The following is a 19,443-nucleotide window of genomic DNA, read 5'->3' as shown; positions in this document are numbered from 1 at the left end:
TACCGTCTCACACAAAGCAGTACCTCGGTGCCACTATAGACACCTCAAAAGCTATAGCATATCCCAACTCAGCCAGAATCGCAAGCATACAAGCCTTGCGCCAAAGATTCCTTCTTCAGCACTCTCTCCCAGCAAGAGTGTTCATGAAGCTAATAGGGATGATGGCATCTTGCATCTTCATAGTGCCTCATGCGTCTACTCCAAGAGTGCCTAGCACGCCAGTGGAACCAGGCCCAGGGACAGCTGACGGATCTGGTGTTGGTAGACGGTCGCACCCATCGCTCTCTGCAGTGGTGGAACACCACAAACCTTTCCAAAGGGCGACCGTTCCTGGACCCGGTTCCTCAGGTGATTCTAACAACGGACGCATCGCTCTCCGGCTGGGGAGCGCACCTATTACACCTCACAGTGCAAGGCGTATGGACGCCACAACAGAGGTTATTCCACATCAACCATCTGGAGTTATTGGCGATCTCTCTAGCCCTGAAATCGTTTCAGTAACAAATCTCGGCCAAAGCAGTCCTCATTCGCACAGACAATATGACTGCAATGTACTATATTCAAAAACAGGGGGAGACACACTCTCCCCAGCTCTCTCGCTTAGCACAGAGCATATGGAGATGGGCAATCCCACAAAAAATCTTTCTCCTGGCACAACACGTCCAAGGTATACAAAACACCATGGCAGATCTGCTCAGCAGACAAACGCAGCAAATGCACGAATGGGAACTGCATCCACAAATTCTTTACCCATTCTTTCACAAGTGGGGGCATCCTCAGATAGACCTCTTCGCCACCCACAAAAACAAAAAATGCCCAAGCTTCGCCGCCAGATACCCACACCCATTGTCCAAAGGCAATGTGATATGGATGAACTGGTCAGGCAAATTTGCATACGCCTTTCCACCTCTCCCGCTAATTCCATTAGTGGTAAGGAAGCTACAACAGCACTCCCTCGAACTCATTCTGGTAGCTCCAACATGGGCCAGGCAGCCGTGGTACACCACACTACTACAGCTCTCGGTGGTACCACATCAAAAATTGCACCTGTCCCCATGCCTCCTAACCCAGAACCATGGAGAAATCAGGCACCCGGACCCAGCTCAGCTCAACCTTGCGATCTGGCTCCTGAAATCTTAAAATTTGGATACCTTAACCTTCCCCCTGATTGTATGAACATTATCAGAAGGGGTGGAAAATGAGGACATTAAGAAATTTGTCCTTTCTTTGCTGGAAGAAAGTTTCCCTTGGGCTAAATCTGAGAACCTAGCTGAAGACATTCAAAGAGTACACCGTGATCCCTTTGGGAGAAATAAGTTAAAAAAGAATCCAAGGAAAATATTAGTAAACTTCAAATCTTACACTCTTAAAGAGAGATTACTGTCGGAGGCTCTGAAAAAAGGTAACCTCAGAAGTAGTGACTGGACATATAAAATACGCTCAGACATCTCGAAGGCCACGCAGGACAGACAATGGGAGCTGGGCCAGCTGATACCTCAACTAAAAGCCCTGGGGGCCACCGCACAGCTGCGATTTCCAGCTAGCCTGAGAATTATGTGGCAAAATAAAATGTTCAACATAAGAGAACCCAGAGAAGTCATTTTGCTAATGGAGAAGGTGAAGAACCCATAAGAAACAATAGAAACAGCAGAATCCCACTGTACGTATGCAATTAAGGTCCGGAGCCAAGGAGCATGAACAGGGCCTGTATGAGGCCCAATAAAGGAAAAAGGGAGGTCCCCCATGGGTGGGCAAATGTGAAGAAACATAAGAAACACAAAAAACAAGAAACAAAACACACAAAAAAAACTTCACAAGGGTGGGGTGCAAAGTAGGGAAAAAATCACATAAAATTAGTCCTCAAGTTGCAGACTTTACAAAGACCGCAGGAAACCAGTGCCACAGCCACTTTGTTACGAAAACCAAGGCCGAACGAGAAAAAAAAAAAATGGCCAATTATGTAAAGACTAGCATTCTAACTTGGAATGTTAATGGTCTAAGAACACAAAAACGGAGAAAAACCATATTCGAATATCTTAAAAACTCGGCATGTGAAATTTTAATCTTACAAGAAACCCATCTGTTGAAGCAGGAATGGGAAGCTTTCACTAAAAATCTAAGGTGGATAGATACCTCAATTTGCACAAACCAGGCATGCAACATAAAAGGTGGGGCAATTATTTTTAAAAAGTCTTTGAACATGAAAATAATTTCTTCAAGGGTAGATAGTAAGGGAAGATGGGCAATGGCAGAAGCAATCGTACATCAAAAACTATTCACTATAGTGGGATACTATGGCCCCAATTTAGATGATCCAGAACCCCTCCAGAGTTTATACTCACAGTTACATCACCTATAATCTGGGGGGAGGGATTTCAATATCACCATCGATCCGAAAAAGGATAGAACCCCAGTTAAAAAAGGCATCCCTCTCCCGAAAAATGAGAGAATGGCTGAAAATAGTAATGAAAGATCTAGCACTCAGGGACATCTGGAGTCTTAAAGGGGACCAATTAATAAGGTTCACTTTCCAAAATAAAAGATTGGGTCACTCTTCTAGGATCAATTTCTTCCTCCTCGATAGTACCCTAGCCATAAAGGTAGAAAAAGTGGAACATTTACCGGCACACCTATCAGACCACTCTGCTGTTAAAATAGATTTGAAGTTAGAACAGCTACCCACTCACAAGAGATGGACGGTTGATAGATCCCTTTTTTTTTTTTTTAGATCAAGCCTTTATAAACCACTTGAAGCTAGAAACTACCCAGTTCTTCGACCAGAATAGTGATGGAATGAGCAGTCAGGTAGTATGGGACACTTACAAGGCGGTGATGAGGGGAAACATCAAGAGCTTTGCCACTTATAAGAATAAAATGGCGAGACAACTGATAAATAAATTAGAAGGAGAAATAAGAGCGATTGACATACAGCTCCATAGGACCAACTCTGATCCAATAATTAGGTCCTTTAATCAGGAGAGGAAGGAGAAAGAAGCATCCCTAAGAGATTCCCTGGAGGCGAGGGTAAAAGAAAAGTGGGAGACGAGTAAACTTGCTCACTACGAATATGGCGAAGGATGTGGTAAGCTACTCGCGTGGAAAATAAAATCAGATCAATCTAGAAATAAAATTAAAGAACTTTTAGTAGGGAACCCCCCTAAAAAAACCCTAGATGAAACAATCATTAAGGAGGAATTTAGGCAATTCTTTGGGGGCCTCTACTCAGAAGACAGCTTTCCTACAAAATCACAGATTGATCGATATTTAGAAAATCTAAATCTCCCGAGTATTACTCCAGCCCAGATTTCAGAGTTAAATGAAAAAATCTCAGAAGAGGAAGTCACCCTAGCACTAAAAGACCTTAAAAAAGCGAAAGCGGCAGGCCCAGACTCCATCCCAAATGAATTCTATACAGCTCTTCATGAACCCTTACTTCCCCATTTAACACTCCTCTTTAACGATATTTTTGTGGATAAAATAAAACAACCAGCCTCATGGAATGAAGCAACAATAACCCTAATTTTAAAACCAGATAAAAACCCCAGTAAATGTGAATCTTACAGACCCATATCACTTTTGAACTGTGATTACAAAATGTATACTCAGATCCTCACAAAAAGGTTGAGCAAATGCGCAGAGAACTTAATTCACGAAGACCAGAAAGGCTTCATAAAAGGTAGACAGTTACAAGATCTCACTCATCAACTTATTGGGGCAATAGACATTTCAATCCAACAAAAGGTACCTCTTTCAATTGTAACACTAGATGCGGCAAAAGCCTTTGACAGAGTTAACTGGGTTTTTCTACATGCTGTCCTAGAGAAATTCAAACTAGGGGCTAATTTCTTGGAGGCCATTAGAAACATCTATAGTTCCCCTTCAGCCAAGATCCTTGTAAATGACAGCCTGTCGGAAAAAAATTCCATTAAAAGAGGCACTAGACAGGGCTGTTCGCTCTCCCCCCTCCTTTTCAACCTATACATAGAACCCCTCGCCCTATCCATTAGAAACAACATAATGATAAAACCATTCTGCTACAAAAATTGGACAAAAAAAGTCGCACTGTATGCCGATGATCTAATGATTTTCACTGACAATTTCGCCGAAGCAAGTCTTGAAATTGACCAAATGATAAAAGACTTCGGAACTATCTCAGGCTATCAAACAAACCAAACAAAATCAGAAATCATGGAATGGAATACTAGGAGCAACTCGTCGCTGGTGAAATCAAAGATTAGATATCTCGGGCTGGATATAGTCAAGGATTTAGATGTACTCTCACAAACAAATCTTAATAGAGTCATAACAGAAGTAAAGAAACTCTTAAGAACATGGAGTGGTCTTCCTTTAACATTTCTAGGTAGATCCAACATTATCAAAATGGCTATACTCCCAAAATTCACCTTTCTATTTAGTGCAATTCCCCTGGAATTTAACAAACCTGCCATACTCAAATTACAGGGAAAATTAAACGGCTTCATATGGAATTCCAAATGCCCGAGAATAGCCTGGAAAAAACTCAGAAGAACAAAAATCCAAGGCGGAATAGCAAGCCCAGACATATTAGAATATTGCAAGGCCTTTCAATTCAAATACACCAGGATACTTCTACAAAACTATGAGGCATATCCTCCACACTTACAAGCGATGGTAGATACAGGGGGACACTTCCTATATAAATTTGGCCACCAAAAATTTTTCAAAAAGATTAAACTGAAAATTCTCCAGTCGGCAGCTAGGTTATGGCTGCAAATCAGGAAAACCACAAAAATTCCTTATTACAGTCAATATGCCCCACTCTGGGATTCCCCTGGAACTCCGGATTGCCTTAAAGATAAACTGGCCTTACCGTTAAGGAGAGCAGGTATCATGACCTGGGGGGCACTAATCCTAAATGGAAAACTAATTAGCTGGGATTTGCTGATGGACATTACAGAAACTCACCTATCAAAGTTTAAATATTACCAACTATCAAGTTGGATAAATTCAATAACAGAACCTCTCAAGGGAAACCAGCAACTGGAACTTAAAATGCTTGGATCTGGCCCCCAGAAAAAAGAAGTCTCATTGTGGTACTGGTCTCTAATAACAGCGGGAGAAGAAAATTTCACGACTCCAGAATCGACCTGGGGAACTTCACTGCCGACTACAGACCTTTCAAACATATGGCATGCATCAATGGGGAAATGTTGGGGTATTATCCAGTCCGCCGCACTAAGGAGAAATCATATTTTCACTATTCATAGAGCTTATTGGACCCCAAAGAAACTCTCAAAGTTCAAAAGTCAACAACAAGTGAAAAAATGTCCAAAATGCGGGGAAGATAAGGCGGACGATATCCATATGTTTTGGCAGTGTCCTCAGCTCAAAGACTTCCGGATAAAAGTTGGTAAGACACTGATGGATCTCTTCGGCAAACAAATACCAGTAAGTATGGAACTGGTGTTTTTTGGGATCCATAAATCAGAGGTAAATACAAGTAATTTAGGCCTAAAACAAGAGAACTTACTTTTTATATTAATACTTTTGGCACGTAGAGAAATATGTATAAACTGGGTTTGCACTACACCACCTAACCACTTAGATTGGTGGAAATCAATTGGTAGAGTGAATAAATTGGACAGAAGTGGAAGACCTGGAAAAAAATACAACTTTTGGGAATTATGGGAGTGCTTTCACAATTCTTATGACCAAAATCAAGTCCAATGATTTTACTTCTGGCAATACCCTAAACGATTAAGGGCTATTGGTCTCCCCCGAGGTGTCGAGGTGATAAACAGGTTTCCAGTTGCAAGGAAAACTCTTTGTTGATGAAACTTTGAGTTGTGGCCTTAGGAATCTGAAACGATAGCACTGGTCTCCTATATCAAAACCTGACACATGTATTGCAAAATGAGGACAAAATAAAAAAAAAAAAAAAAATGAACATTATCAGGGAAGCCAGACGTCCTACCACTCGAGCATGCTATGCCGCAAAGTGGAAGAGATTTGTTGTTTACTGCCGTAACAATACAATCAACCCTTTAGATGTATCCATACAGCACATCATATGCTATCTGCTCCATCTTCAAAGGTGTAACCTGGCGTACTCATCCATCCGTCTACACCTAGCAGCAATTGCTGCTTACCTGCAAAACAGACAGCATTTATCACTTTTCAGAGTGCCTGCTATTAAAGCCTTCATGGAAGGCCTTAAAAGAGTAATTCCGCCCAGGGCACCACCCTCACCTGTGTGGAATCTAAATGTAGTTCTTACAAGGCTAATGGGTCCGCCTTTTGAACCAATACATAAATGTGAGCTACAGTTCTTTACTTGGAAAACAGCTTTCCTCGTAGCTATCACTTCCCTTAGAAGAGTTAGCGAAATACAAGCGTTCACTATACAAGAACCCTTTTTACAGATACATCACAGCAAGGTGATACTTCGCAGAAATCCAAAATTTCTGCCCAAGGTCATTTCCCCCTTCCATCTCAATCAATCGGTGGAATTACCGTTTTTTTTTTCGCAACCTCAATCTGTTGCGGAAAGGGCTCTACATACACTTGATGTTAAAAGGGCTTTACTGTACTACATACAAAGAACGCAACCTTTCAGGAAGACTAAACAGTTGTTTGTCTCCTTCTCTCCACCGCATAAAGGCAACCCCATCTCAAAATCAGGCATAGCTAGGTGGATTGTGAAGTGCATACAAATTTGTTATCACAAAGCAAAAAGAACATTATCTGTTCCACCTAAAGCCCACTCTACAAGAAAGATAGGGGCTTCTATGGCTTTTCTAGGGAACATACCCTTAGATGACATCTGCAAAGCAGCCACATGGTCAACACCGCACACCTTCACAAAACATTACTGTGCACTCCAAACAACAAGCTAGTGTGGGCCAGGCTGTACTAAAGACACTGTTTCAAACCACTGTAACGGATACCGGTGGTCGCCGCTAGGGTTGGGTACTGCTATATAATCTATGCATAGTGTATAATCTGCAGCTCATATGCCTCGAACGGAATATGCTACTTACCAGTATGCATCTGTTCTTGGCATGTATAGCTGCAGATCTTTACACGCCCACCCGCCTCCCCGGCTACCTGTATCCGTTCCAGTCTATCTTATTTAGATACAACACACATGGGTTTCTTTACTATTATCACTACGCTCCATCTTTTCCCTGCTGGCGAAAAACAATCTGAGGATGGAGCCGAAGCCCATGCGCAGTACGGACCAAGGAGGAGTCACCGAACTCGTGACTTCCAAAGATTGTCCAAGAAGAAAAACAAACTGCAAACATCCGGGCCCAACACCAGATGGCGATCTATGCACAGTGTATAGATCTGCAGCTCTACATGCCAAGAACAGATGCATACCGGTAAGTAGCATATTCCTTTCTTCCGCCAGTTTGGCATTGCGGCCGGTGAACACCACATGCCTTTTGGGCTGTTACTCCCATTCAGTATGGGATACGGTTGCGCAGGTGCTGCCCAGAATCTCAGAGGAGGACTGGGCTCTACTCCCCTAGGCTATCTCAGACGGGAGACACAGCTAAGTTCGCCATCAGATGTGGCTTGGGCACGACGGACTCGCTGGGCAGAGCGATTGCCACGATGGTGGGCGTTCGTCGCCACACCTGGTTGAGAACATCTGGTTTTCAGGGGATGTGTAAGCTAACCTCATGGACATGCCCTTTGATGGCTCCTGTCTCTTCGGAGACCAGGCTGACGCTGACCTTGAGCGGGCCACGGCCAAGTCTTTGGGCCGCACCACCACCACCAACATCAGGGCTTCATCTGCTTTTCGCTCCTTTCGTGGCTACGGAAGGGGCTATCAGCAGCGCCAAAACGAATCCAGCCAGAGGACCCCTCAAGTTCAGCAATCTCTGCTGGGCTGTGGATGCGGTTCACCCGGCCCGTGGGTTGGGGAACCAGAAGGCAAGGCAAGCCACAATCCCCTCCTCCACTGCAAAACCTCCCTAATCCGGTCCCCCAGGATCACTCTCAGCTAGTTGGTGGTAGAGTACACCATCATCTCCACCACTGGCGAGACAGTACATCAGACAGGTGGGTGTTGCAACGAGTCAGAAGTTGCTACTCCCTCCCCTTTGAGATTATGCCTTCATCCAGGCCTCCGGTATACAATCGGCTTAAGGAGGATCACCTTGCCCTACTCTGCGAGGAAGTTACAACTCTCTTGGCCAAAGGAGCTATAGAGAGGGTTCCCGGGCCAGAAGTAGGCTGTGGTTGTTATTCCGGCTACTTTCTAGTCCCAAAGAAGGACGGAGGCCTCCGTCCTATCCTAGACCTCAGAGCCCTCAACTACTTCCTCAAAAAGGATAAGTTCAAGATGCTCACCTAGCTCAGGTCCTGTCTGCCTTGGACCCAGGAGACTAGATGGTAGCGTTGGACTTGCAGGATGCCTATTTCCATATCCCTGTCCTGCCTGCCCACCGGCACTACCTGCGGTTTGCAGTTGACCATGAGCACTTTCAATCTGCAGTGCTCCCTTTTGGCCTCACCAGCACCCCTCGGGTATTCACAAAGGTGATGGCGGTGGTCGCAGCCCATCGGCGGAGATCAGGGCTTCCAGTCTTCCCCTATCTCGATGACTGGTTGTTGATGGCGGGCTCGCCCCAAACAGTTGTCTCCCACCTCCAGACTACGGCGAAGCTCCTGCATTCGCTAGGGTTCACTATCAACGTGACAAAGTCACCCCTGACTCCCTCTCAGACGCTACCTTTCATTGGGGTGGTTCTGGACATGGTGCAGTTTTGGGCCTATCCTTCTGAGCGGCGAGTCTAGGATATTCAGGCTATGATATTGATGTTTCAGCCTCTATCCTGGATTTCAGTGGTAATGACTAGGAAGCTGTTGGGCCTCATGGCCTAATGCATCCTGCTAGTGATACATGCACGATGGCACATGCGGGCTCTGCAGTGGGACCTGAAGTTCCAATGGGTGCTGCACTGAGTAAATCTCACCAACCAGGTTCAGATTTCAGAAGGCACTGTGAGAGACCTGCAGTGGTGGCTAACAGACTACGATTGGTTCAAGGGCAGACCCCTCTCCCTTCCCCACCCAGAACTCACAGTAGTGATGGATGTGTCCCTTCAGGGATGGGGCGGCCATCTGGGGGAGGTGAAGATCAGAGGACTCTGGTCTCCGGAGGAAGCCAAGCTCCATATCAATCTGTTAGAGCTTTGGGTGATCTGAAAGCCTTTTTGCCATCAATAAAGAGAAGGCTTGTACAGGTGTTCACGGACAACACTACCGGCCATGTGGTACTGCAATAAAGATGGTGGGGTGGGGTCGTGGACTCTTTGTCAATGGGACTCTCTGGACTTGGCTGGATCAAAAGGGCATTTCCCTGGTGGTTCAACACCTGGCCGGTTCTCTGAACGCCAGGGCAGATGAGCTCAGCCAAAGGTGTCTTGCGGATCACGAATACCGTCTCCATCCGGTGGTGGCATAAGGTATCTTTCAGGGGTGGGGAGAACCTTAGTTATATCTGTTTGCCTCAGAAGAGAACGCTCAATATCAGCAGTTTTGAGCATTGGAGTTTCCAAGGTCGTTCTCGCCCGGCAACGCTTTTCGCCACGAGTGGAGCTCAGGCCTCCTATACGCTTTTCTGCCCATATCACTACTGCCCAGAGTGCTCATGAAGATCAGGCGCAACAGGGCAAAAGTTACTCTTGTGGCTCCGGACTGGGCACGGAGAGTTTGGTATCCCGAGCTTCGATCCTCCGGTCAGGCTGGCCCTTCTGGAGGATCTTCTGACGCAGCAGCAGGGGAGGGTTCTCCACCCGAATCTGCTCACTTTCCGCCTCCTTGCGTGGAGATTGAGCGGCAGCAGTTGACTGAAGCTTTTGGCCTCCTCCTAAACTCTGTGACGTTATCTTGGCAGCCAGGCGTGTTTCCACAAAATTGGTATACTCCTGCTGATGGAACACATTTTGTAAATATTGTACAGACCGGTCTATTGACCCCTTATCTGCTCCCTTATCTGAAGTCCTTCTGTTTATAATTTCTTTGGCCCAGCAGGGCTCTGCCCTAGGCACTTTGAAGGGCTACTTTTTGGCCCTTTCTTCTTTTCTTCGGCTACCTGATCAGCCATCTCTATTCAAATCTCCTCTGGTACAGAGATTCTTGAAGGGATTAACCCATTTATGTCCACCTTCACCTTTTATCATGCCACAGTGGGACCTTAATTTTGGTTCTCACCTTTCCCTCTACAGTTGCTCACCATCAAGACAGCTTTTTTTGTGGCAATAACCTCTGCCACAAGGGTTAGTGAACTGCAGGCACTGTCTTCACAGCCTCCTTACCTGACGGTCTTTCCAGGCAAGATAGTACTCGGGATTAGGGCATCTTTTCTGCCTAAGGTGGTAACACCCTTTCATCTGGGACAGTCTGTTACCCTGCCTACCTTCTATGCACCCTTGCATCCTTCCAGGGAAGAGAAGCGTCTCCATCGCCTGGACTCAAAAAGAGCATTAACGTTCTACTTCGATCGAACTAGAGTTCCGGGTGATTGACCAACTCATTATAGGATACGTGGGTGCAAAGAAAGGTCATGCGGTCCAAAAGAGGACTATATCCCAATGGGTTATATTCTGTATAAAAATCTGTTACGCCTCAGCGAAGAAGGATCCCCTTGAAGGGCTTAGGGCCCATTCCACTGGGCAAAAGTGGCCACCATGGCTCTCCTGCGTAGTGTTCCCGTCTCTGATATCTGCCAAACTGCCACGTGGGCATCTCTGCACACGTTCAGCAGACACTACTGCCTGGATTCTCAGGTTCGCAGAGAAGGCTTGTTTGGTTGCTCTGTTTTGCAGAATTTTCTGGTCTAAGCCATTCTGCAGTCCCTCCTCCGACTGATGGTATTGCTTGGGTATCTGTTCAAAGGTAAGGAATCTCCGGCTACATGTCTCTATCAGATAGACAAGTTACTCATTTTCAATAACGTCTTATCTGGTAAAGACATGATCTAGCTGCAGATTCCTTACCGACTCACCCATCCTCTCCGCAGTGCAGAATTGGTTTTAAGTGTCAGGGATGTTCCCCTTCAGGGCCCTAGCGGTTCCTTTTTTAATTCAGCATGGTCAGTCACTTTATGGCTTCGCGCTTCTGGTGTGGAAAGTCATGAAAAGTGCTGACGTCAGCGCGCCGGAGTGGCGCTTATATTGACAATGCGGACGTCACATCAATGATGAACACGGCGCAGACGATGAACACGACGCCAACAATGTCAAGTGGAGTCGACCGACGCCACTTACCGGCACGCAGGGTTACTGCTAAGAAAAATATTCCGGATCCAGCCTGACGCCTGGAAGTTCAAAGGTAAAGAATCTGCGGCAGGATCATGTCTCTACCAGATAAGGCATTACCGAAGGTAAGTAACTTGTCCGTCGCAAACAGATGTATATGACAGACCCTCATGTGGTATATCCATGGTGCCTCAGTTGGAACACGACTCTGGGTCCTGTGACCGATGCACCCAGATGAACCTGCAAGCCATACAAGACAGTAAGGCGAGTCGTTATGTTGCCGAAAATCTGAGACTCTGTACCCCGTACGATCGGGGTCAATAGGAAAGTCCTGTTCCAAGAAATCGATCCCTTTCCCGCCACTTTCAAAATCTAAAGGGCATAAACATGCCAATCAGTCTCGCTCCTGATCTGTGTCTGGGCTGATGCCGACTGGTCCCGTTACACTCCAAATTTCTGGGTTCATCAGTGACAACACAGCAAGTAGAGGCTTCTAATGAGGCCATGTTGCTCATTTTTGGCACTTTACTAGTTCCCACTAGTGAGCCTTGAGGCCTCAGGGTTCTGCCAGGCTCTCTAGTCAGACTTCCACCACCGGTTCAACTCTTGACGCTGTCTGTGCACCTCAAACCCACTTTGGGTTCAACACCGTCTCCGGTGCAGACTTCAAATCTGGCACCACTTACTGTGCCAGCTCCCTTCACATCGACGCCAGTGCCAACAATGACATAAGAGGATTCACAACCCATTTTTAACTATGACTCTGAACAGAAACCACAGGAGAGCAGCCAGCCGGTAACCTACGAAATCCTGATACCTTGCCCTTACCATGCACTAGAGCTAAGGCTTTCTACCTTTTTGGCACGGATTTAGACAATGTCTATGAAGAGGATGATTTTTGTCCCCAATATGGTGAGACTGTTTGTTTTGAGGAAGTACAAGATGCTAGTGGCATGGATACTTCTCCAGCTACTGGCCTTGTTTCTCCTACAAGCCCTGCCACTGAAGAAAATACGGCCTTCACTGTTGTTATGCGGAGAGAAGCATAGGACAGGACGTACAACTACCTACTATTTAGGTAAAGACTAGTTTTCTTACAACTGTATTACAGCCCAGTTAAGCACCTACATAACCGTTATTGCCATTTAACAAAGTCTTCAAGAATAACCTCTTGGCACTTGGGTGAAACTATTTTTGGGCCCCCCAGTCTATAGGCAAGCACTTGGTGCCAACGACTAGCACCTGGCGGCTCTGACTTCCTTGTACAACACCCCACACACAGATCTTGGTGGTGCAGGCATCCAGTGGTATGTTAATGCCTAACGTCTTCCCCACCACCCACTTATTTGTGAGTCAAACCTATTTTAAGGGCAGGTTCTCACCTATGACCCTTGCTCTGTGGTGTGTAAATGCCAGCTGTCTTGTAGGCTGCTACTCCTATACACTATGGACATGGTGGCCCAAGTTTTTACCAGCAGTTCCGGAGTGCCTCCGTGCTTCCCCGACTCAAGTTATCCACAATGGCCATGATGAAGGAAAATGTGTAATCTGCTCTGGCTTGATCCAAACTGTTTGCTAAGTGTAGCATTTCTGCACCACACCTGGATGAATTCTACTAGCTTCTCCGCCGATGTCCAGGCATTCCTAATGGACATACCATTTGATGGCTCTCGACTTTCTGGCGAAAAAGTTGACTCCGCTCTGGAACGTTTTAAATAAGCAGGGCTACAGCTTATTACTTGTGCCAGTCTTCCTCCTCCTCACAGTTCCATATACAATTTCACCTCCTTCAAGGGTTCAGGGGTTTCAAATATCATCAACGTCAGAACATGTCTCTAGCCCAGTAGGTCTCCCAGTTATGTGATGACTGAGGCTGGGACTTACAAGAGAATCAGTGACAATGGGCAGCCCAGTCCCCGGGCCCTTGAGCTCCCACAGCCGCAAAACTTCTTTGGTGTGTTCTTCACAGAACATAGCCACCTTGGTGGGTGCAGGACTCAGCATTTCCTCCAAGGGTGGCAAGTGATCACGTGAGATATGTGGGTCCTTCAGATTGTCAATCAGTGCAATGCCCTCCCATTTCATTCAAACCTGCCATGCCTTGTACCTTCATCAAGATGGCTGATGGAGGACCACACGTCAGTCTTGCAGCAGGTAGAACAGCCTTTTTGCTCAAAGAGGCCATCAAGAGGTTTCCGGCCTCTCAAGTAGAAAATGGGTGTTACTCTCGCAACTTCCTTGTGCTAAAAAACAACAGAGACCTTTGTCCTATTTTACATCTTCACCCTCTCAACGCCTTTCTGCGAAAGGACAAATTTAAGATGCTCACACTGGCCCAGGTCCTGCCTGCCGTAGATCCTGGTGACTGGATGGTAGCGTTGAACTTGCAGGACAGTTATTTCCATGTTTTAGTCCTGCAGGCCCACCGGCTTTACCTCTGATTTCCAGTGGACCGGGAGTATTTTCAATTTGCAGTTCTCCCTTTTGGCCTCACGAGTACCCCTCAGGTGTTCGTGAAGGTAATGCCCGTGGTCACAGCACACCTTCTGAAGTCGGGGTGGCAGTCTTCCCCTACCTCGACGACTGTCTGTTAAAGGCAGGCTCACACTAGGCAGTCGTCAAACACCTCCAGATGACAGGGAACCATGTAACATCATTGAGGTTCACTATCAATGTGCCAAAGTCACACCTGACTCCGCATACTTTCCAGTTCATCTGAGCTATTCTGGGCACGGTACAGTTTTGTGCCTTTCTTCCAGAGTGGAGAGACCAGTGCATTCGGGCTTTGATCCTGATGTTTCTGCCTCTGTTCTGTATCTTGTGTGGTTGACTCTGAGGATGCTGGTATTGCTGGCCTTCTGAATCCTGGTAGAGATGACACATGCAGACTCCGCAATGGTATCTGAGTTCCCACTTGACTCAGCACTAGAGGAAAATGTCAGATTGTATCCAGATTTCAGAGGAGACTTCAAAACATAGATAGTGGTGGCTGGTGGACCACGATTAGGTCAATGGCAGACCCTTACCCTTTCCTCCCGCCTCCACATTTGACAGTGGTGATAAAGACATCACTTCTGAATTGGTGAGGCCATCTGTGAAAGGTGAAGGTGAGAGGCCTCTGATTTCCATCTGAAGTTCGACTCCACATTAGTTTGATGGAGTGGAGGGCAATTCGATTCGGGTGGAAGGAGTTCCTGCCCACTATCAGAGGATGGTTGGTGCTGGTGCTCACTGACAACAACACCGCCATGTGTTACTGCAACAAACAGGAAGGGGTGGGGTATTGAATCCTGTGCCGGGAGGCTCCACACCTCTGGAAGTGGCTTGGCTGCCAGAGAATTTCTCTGGTAGTGAACCACCTGGCAGGATTTCTAAATGCCAGGGCGGCCAAACTGATTCGCCGATTTTCTAGAGACCGTGAATGGTACATACTCTGGGAAGTCATACTGGGCATCTTTTATCAATGGGGAAACCCTGACTCAGTTTTTACGCCACCGCCAAGAATGCGCAATTTCAGCACCTTTACCCGTTGGTGTTCCCAAGGAGGCGTTCTCTTGTAGATGCATTCCACCTGGAGAGGAGCTTAGGACTCCTGTATGCCCTCCTGCCTCCCCTACCCTGTGTTCTGAAGAAGATCAGGACTGACTGCACCCATATCATTCTAATGTACCGTAGTGTGCCACCCGGAACTCCTCGCATGAGCACCTATCCTCCCATCATACTGCCGCTATGGGAGGATCTTCTGTTGCAGCAGCAGGGCAGGGTGTTGCACCCAAACCTGCGTAATTTGCTTCACCATTCTTTGGATTGAGCAATGGCAGTTGACCTCAATTGCCCTTCCTCTTGAGGTTGTTGATGTCATCTTGGCAGCGCGGCGTCCCTCTACAAAATGGGTGTACACCAGTCGTTGGTACAGATTTATTGTTCAGTGCGCCACTTGCCAGATTGACCCGCTGCAGGACAAAGTGTCTGATGTTTTGTTGTTTGTTTTGTCCCAGTCCTATTAATGCCTTGCTTTTGGGCACTGATAAAGTCTATCTGTCAGCCTCTTGGCTTTTTTATTATTGCTGGATCAGCCTTTGTTTTGTAAATCACCCATTGTGAAGACATTTCTAAAAGGTTTGCAACATTTATTTCCACCAAAGTCCTTTGTGATATCACAGTGGGATTTAAATGTGGTTCTTACTTTTTTAATGTGTAGTCCCCTTGAGCCAATGCACAGATGTTGGTTATGTCTCCTGACCTTCAAAACAGTCTTCCTGGCTTTTTCTGTCCAACCTCCCTATACTACGTACTTCCAAGATAAGCTGCTGCTGAGTACCTGAACTTACTTTCTGCCAAAAGGGGTAACACTATTTTATATCTCACAGACTGCCATATTCCGCCATTCTTTGCTCCGCCTCATCCCTCAAAATCGTTTGCACCCAGAAAACTCTGTTTTTACATTAATTGCACCAAAGAAAATGAGGTTGTTGAGCAGCTCTTTGTGGGGTTTGCTGGGGCAAAGAAGGGCAAGGCGATGCAGAAATCAGCCATCTCTTGATGGATTTCATTCTGCATCAAGATCTGCTGTGCATTGCCCAAGAACAAAAAGTATAGGGGTTAGCCATAATCCTCCCGCATAACCTGGCCTAAAACATAGACTTCAGGGGTCTTCCACCTTGCTACTCCTAACACTGACCTACTCCTATCCTCTGAGAGACCTTGGTTTGGTTAGGGACCATGGCGGTGCGCAGGTTCCTTACCCTCCCTTAAGAACTGACTCATGTTTACATTTCTCCCCTTTTGTATGTGGCATGGCCACTTCGGTTTAGGTAATCCACTTGAGCTGCCTGAGGGACTTGGTTCCCTAATCTCCCCGGATCCTATGAAATTTGACTGTCTCCCAATCTCATGTACATTAGCACACTCTTGAATATTCCATATGTGATATCGTCATCAACTCTGACCCGACTCCAGGATATAGATACCCCCAGAGGACCATGATACCCCACCCACAGTTGGGACTAACAGTAAGTCCCACGCCAGCCCCACAACCAAGCCTTCCGTCGCATGACCCACTTTTCACTAGCCTCTGGCAGTGCTCTCAGACACGCATCTCCACCAACTCGATGAATGATTATTAAGCATCTATGCATGCACTTAATTAGCACCCATTACCTCTTGATAGATACACATGTTCTCCTTAGCTTGGGGCAGCATGAACCACTAGCCCTAAAGTTGCAAAAGACTTGCGGAGATTAACAAACGTGTGCCTTGCTTCACCATAGTTGCCTTTGGTGGGCAAGTTTTTTAAATTATACTCACCTGGGCGGCACTTGCGGGTGCAGAATATGGCTCTTTACATCTTCGCGTGCTTTTACAACACCTTTGTTTCAACGACCGCGTTGTTAGTACGCAATGCATTTACATCGCAAGTTATTACAAGCTACTTGCACTAGGGGGTGTGCTGGATTTAGGAATAGTATTAATTACTATTCCTACTCCCGTTTGCGCAACTGTAGGGAAGGTGTTGGAATTCATTTCCAATACCTCAGCGCCCCCTAGTGCACGTCATTGTAATGACTTACGATGTAAATGCATCGCGTACTAACAACGCAGTCGTTGTAACGACCGTGTTGTAATAGTAGCGCCATGTAATGACAGCGTTGTAAACGCTGTTTCCCACCGGTGCACCGTCGCCATTTTTTGATGGACAAGGCTGACTGTATATATGTATTTATCTCATCCTTATAGGTACTTCGTCTTTCTTCTGTCCTGAAGAGGACTGCAGTTTCTAAGCCAAATTGTGTCAACACTTCCAATGGAAGAGTCTTTATAATTTCCAATTTTAAAAACATTTTGATGCACACCAAGAATATAGAGGGCAAAATTGCCCCTCACATGTGTACAGTCCACAGACTATCTTCGTTATGAATTGTGTAGAAAGCAAAGAATACAGCCATATCTGTTTACAATACCTGGAAGACTGAAGAAAATAACTTCCTAGTTGCCACATTTATTGTTGGGTATTTGATATATGTTTTATGTATGTGCCATTTGGTGCGTTGATTGTGCCTTATACATGTTTTCTTATTTGATTTATTTGTGTATGTTTAATGTGGTTTACAGCATTGTATAACCCAGGTACCGACTCCGGGAGTGAACGGTTATAGTCTCAACTAAAAGGTTAAAATACATTTTCAGAAATTGTGTATACAGCCCTAGTGATTAATTTATGTAATCAATGGATAACTAATGATACGAGAATCCGTTCCTGCATTACACCACTTTTCATTTACACATGCATTGCCCAAGAAGCAGATTTCGGAAGGCCTGAAGAATTGGTCCACCAGAGCCAAATCTGTTATAGGTGCTTTAGCATGTGGAGTAGCTATCCTGGATATTTGTCTGGCGGCTGTAAGGCTAACACATGTTCACAAAGCCCTACTGCCTCAACAATGAAGTCCATTGTGATGGGCATTTTGCCCACTCTGTCCTGAAGGGCTTTTTGGTATGAGCCAATTCACAAACCCATAACTTGGGGGAGGTACTGCTACCTATCTATTCACAAGATGATAAATCAGAAGTTAGAAATATCCATCCGAAGAACAAGTTACTTACCTTTTGTAATTCTCTTTCTAGTGGATACTCTAGCTGACCACAGATTCCTGACCAACACTCCCACCTCCCCATTCTGTGAACTTGACTCTCTTCCATCAAAAATGGTCTCAGTCTAGAAATATGCACACTGATCATGCTTGTTTGCCGATGAGCTCTGCGCCTGAGGGCAGGTAAAGTCTAAGAAAGCAACTGCCTTCTGCCCATGTTTGGGGTTTATATGTAGCTCCTTTTGTCACTTCTGGAGTGAAATGGCGCTGAGCTGCCCAATGCCACCTTCCCACATGCAGGAGTACCGAAGGTAAGTAGCTTGTTCATCTCAACCAATTACTTTAAAGCATGTTAATCAACCCTCTTTGTAAGCAGCCAGTAGAGGGAGAATTTTAAGTGTGCTGCTTTAGCATTTATTCTAAGGAACTAAGAAGAACATATTTGAAGACATTTATAAATTTACTCTTTAATGTCTAGATAGGAAGAAATTGGAGTATATAGTATACGTAAAATTGTGAAATGTAGGTTTTTTGCCAATCTTTTAATGTATTTGGATTTTTCTCATTTTGTCTAGGGAAAGAATGGGTTCTGATATCTTGATAGAGACTGCAAGAAATCCTAAGTGCCCAAAGGTAAATACAGATTGACTTTGCCATTCATGTATCGACTAACAACATCTTTAAGCTTGACATTACCTTTTAGGCAGGTAGAAGAGCCAGATGTACAGCGCACTAAGAAACTGGCACCTACTCTTTATGCTCTAGCCCAAAAAATTTTTAAACTTTCTCCTTGTCCCTGAAATGCTTAATTGCTTTCCTTCAAATTTATAGTGAGACCCAATAAAGAATCAGTCTTTGGTGCCAGCCCCACGATACAATGTACGGACAGAAACACATAGTAATTAGCTTTTTTGCTGCATGCTTTGTGCAGGCAGGCCCCACTTCATGATCTTGCTCTCGCCCCCATCTCACGTACATTAAGACATGCTTGAATATTCAGCTTACTTTCTGCCAAAAGGGGTAACACCATTTTATATCTGGGAGACTGCCATAGTCCGCCGTTCTCTGCTCCGCCTCATCCCTTAAAATCGTTTGCACCCAGAGCACTTCGTTTTTACATTAATTGCACCAAAGAATATGAGGTTGTTGAGCAGCTCTTTGTGGGGTTTGCTGGGGCAAAGAAGGGCACAGCAATGCAGAAATCAGCCATGTCTTGATGGATTTCACTCTGCATCAAGATCTGCTGTGCATTGCCCAAGAACATAGGGGTTAGCCCTAATCCCCCCGCATAACCTGGGCTAAAACATAGACTCCAGGGGTCTTCCACATTGCTACTCCTAACACTGGCCCACTCCAATCCTCTGAGAGGCTTGGTGTGGTTAGAGACCATGGCGGTATGCAGGTTCCTTACCCTCCAGTAAGAACTGACTAATGTTTAAATCTCTCCCCTTTTGTATAGGGCATGGCCACTTTGGTTTAGGTAATCAACTGGAGCCGCCCGAGGGATTTGTTTCCCCAATCTCCCGGGATCCTCTGAAATTTGACTCTCTCCCAATCTCATGTACATTAGCACATGCTTGAATATTCCATATGTGATA

General features: G+C 45.7%; 1 protein-coding gene across 8 annotated transcripts in view; it reads left to right on the top strand.

The window, feature by feature from the left end:
• The window catches only part of PNPLA8 (patatin like domain 8, phospholipase A2), a 440,884-nt gene that overhangs the window by 228,034 nt on the left and 193,407 nt on the right, over window positions 1-19,443 (top strand). For all 8 annotated transcript variants that reach the window (XM_085653104.1, XM_085653102.1, XM_085653107.1 and 5 more), the window contains one exon: window positions 18,421-18,478. In XM_085653104.1, coding sequence (XP_085509230.1) covers window positions 18,421-18,478 — 58 coding nt within the window. The remainder of the gene's footprint in view (window positions 1-18,420; window positions 18,479-19,443) is intronic.

This window comes from Triturus cristatus, chromosome 4_1, assembly GCF_964204655.1.
Source record: "Triturus cristatus chromosome 4_1, aTriCri1.1, whole genome shotgun sequence".
NCBI lineage: Eukaryota > Metazoa > Chordata > Amphibia > Caudata > Salamandridae > Triturus > Triturus cristatus.
The sequence above is the reverse complement of the archived record's forward strand: the minus strand, read 5'-3'. Positions and strand labels throughout refer to the sequence as shown.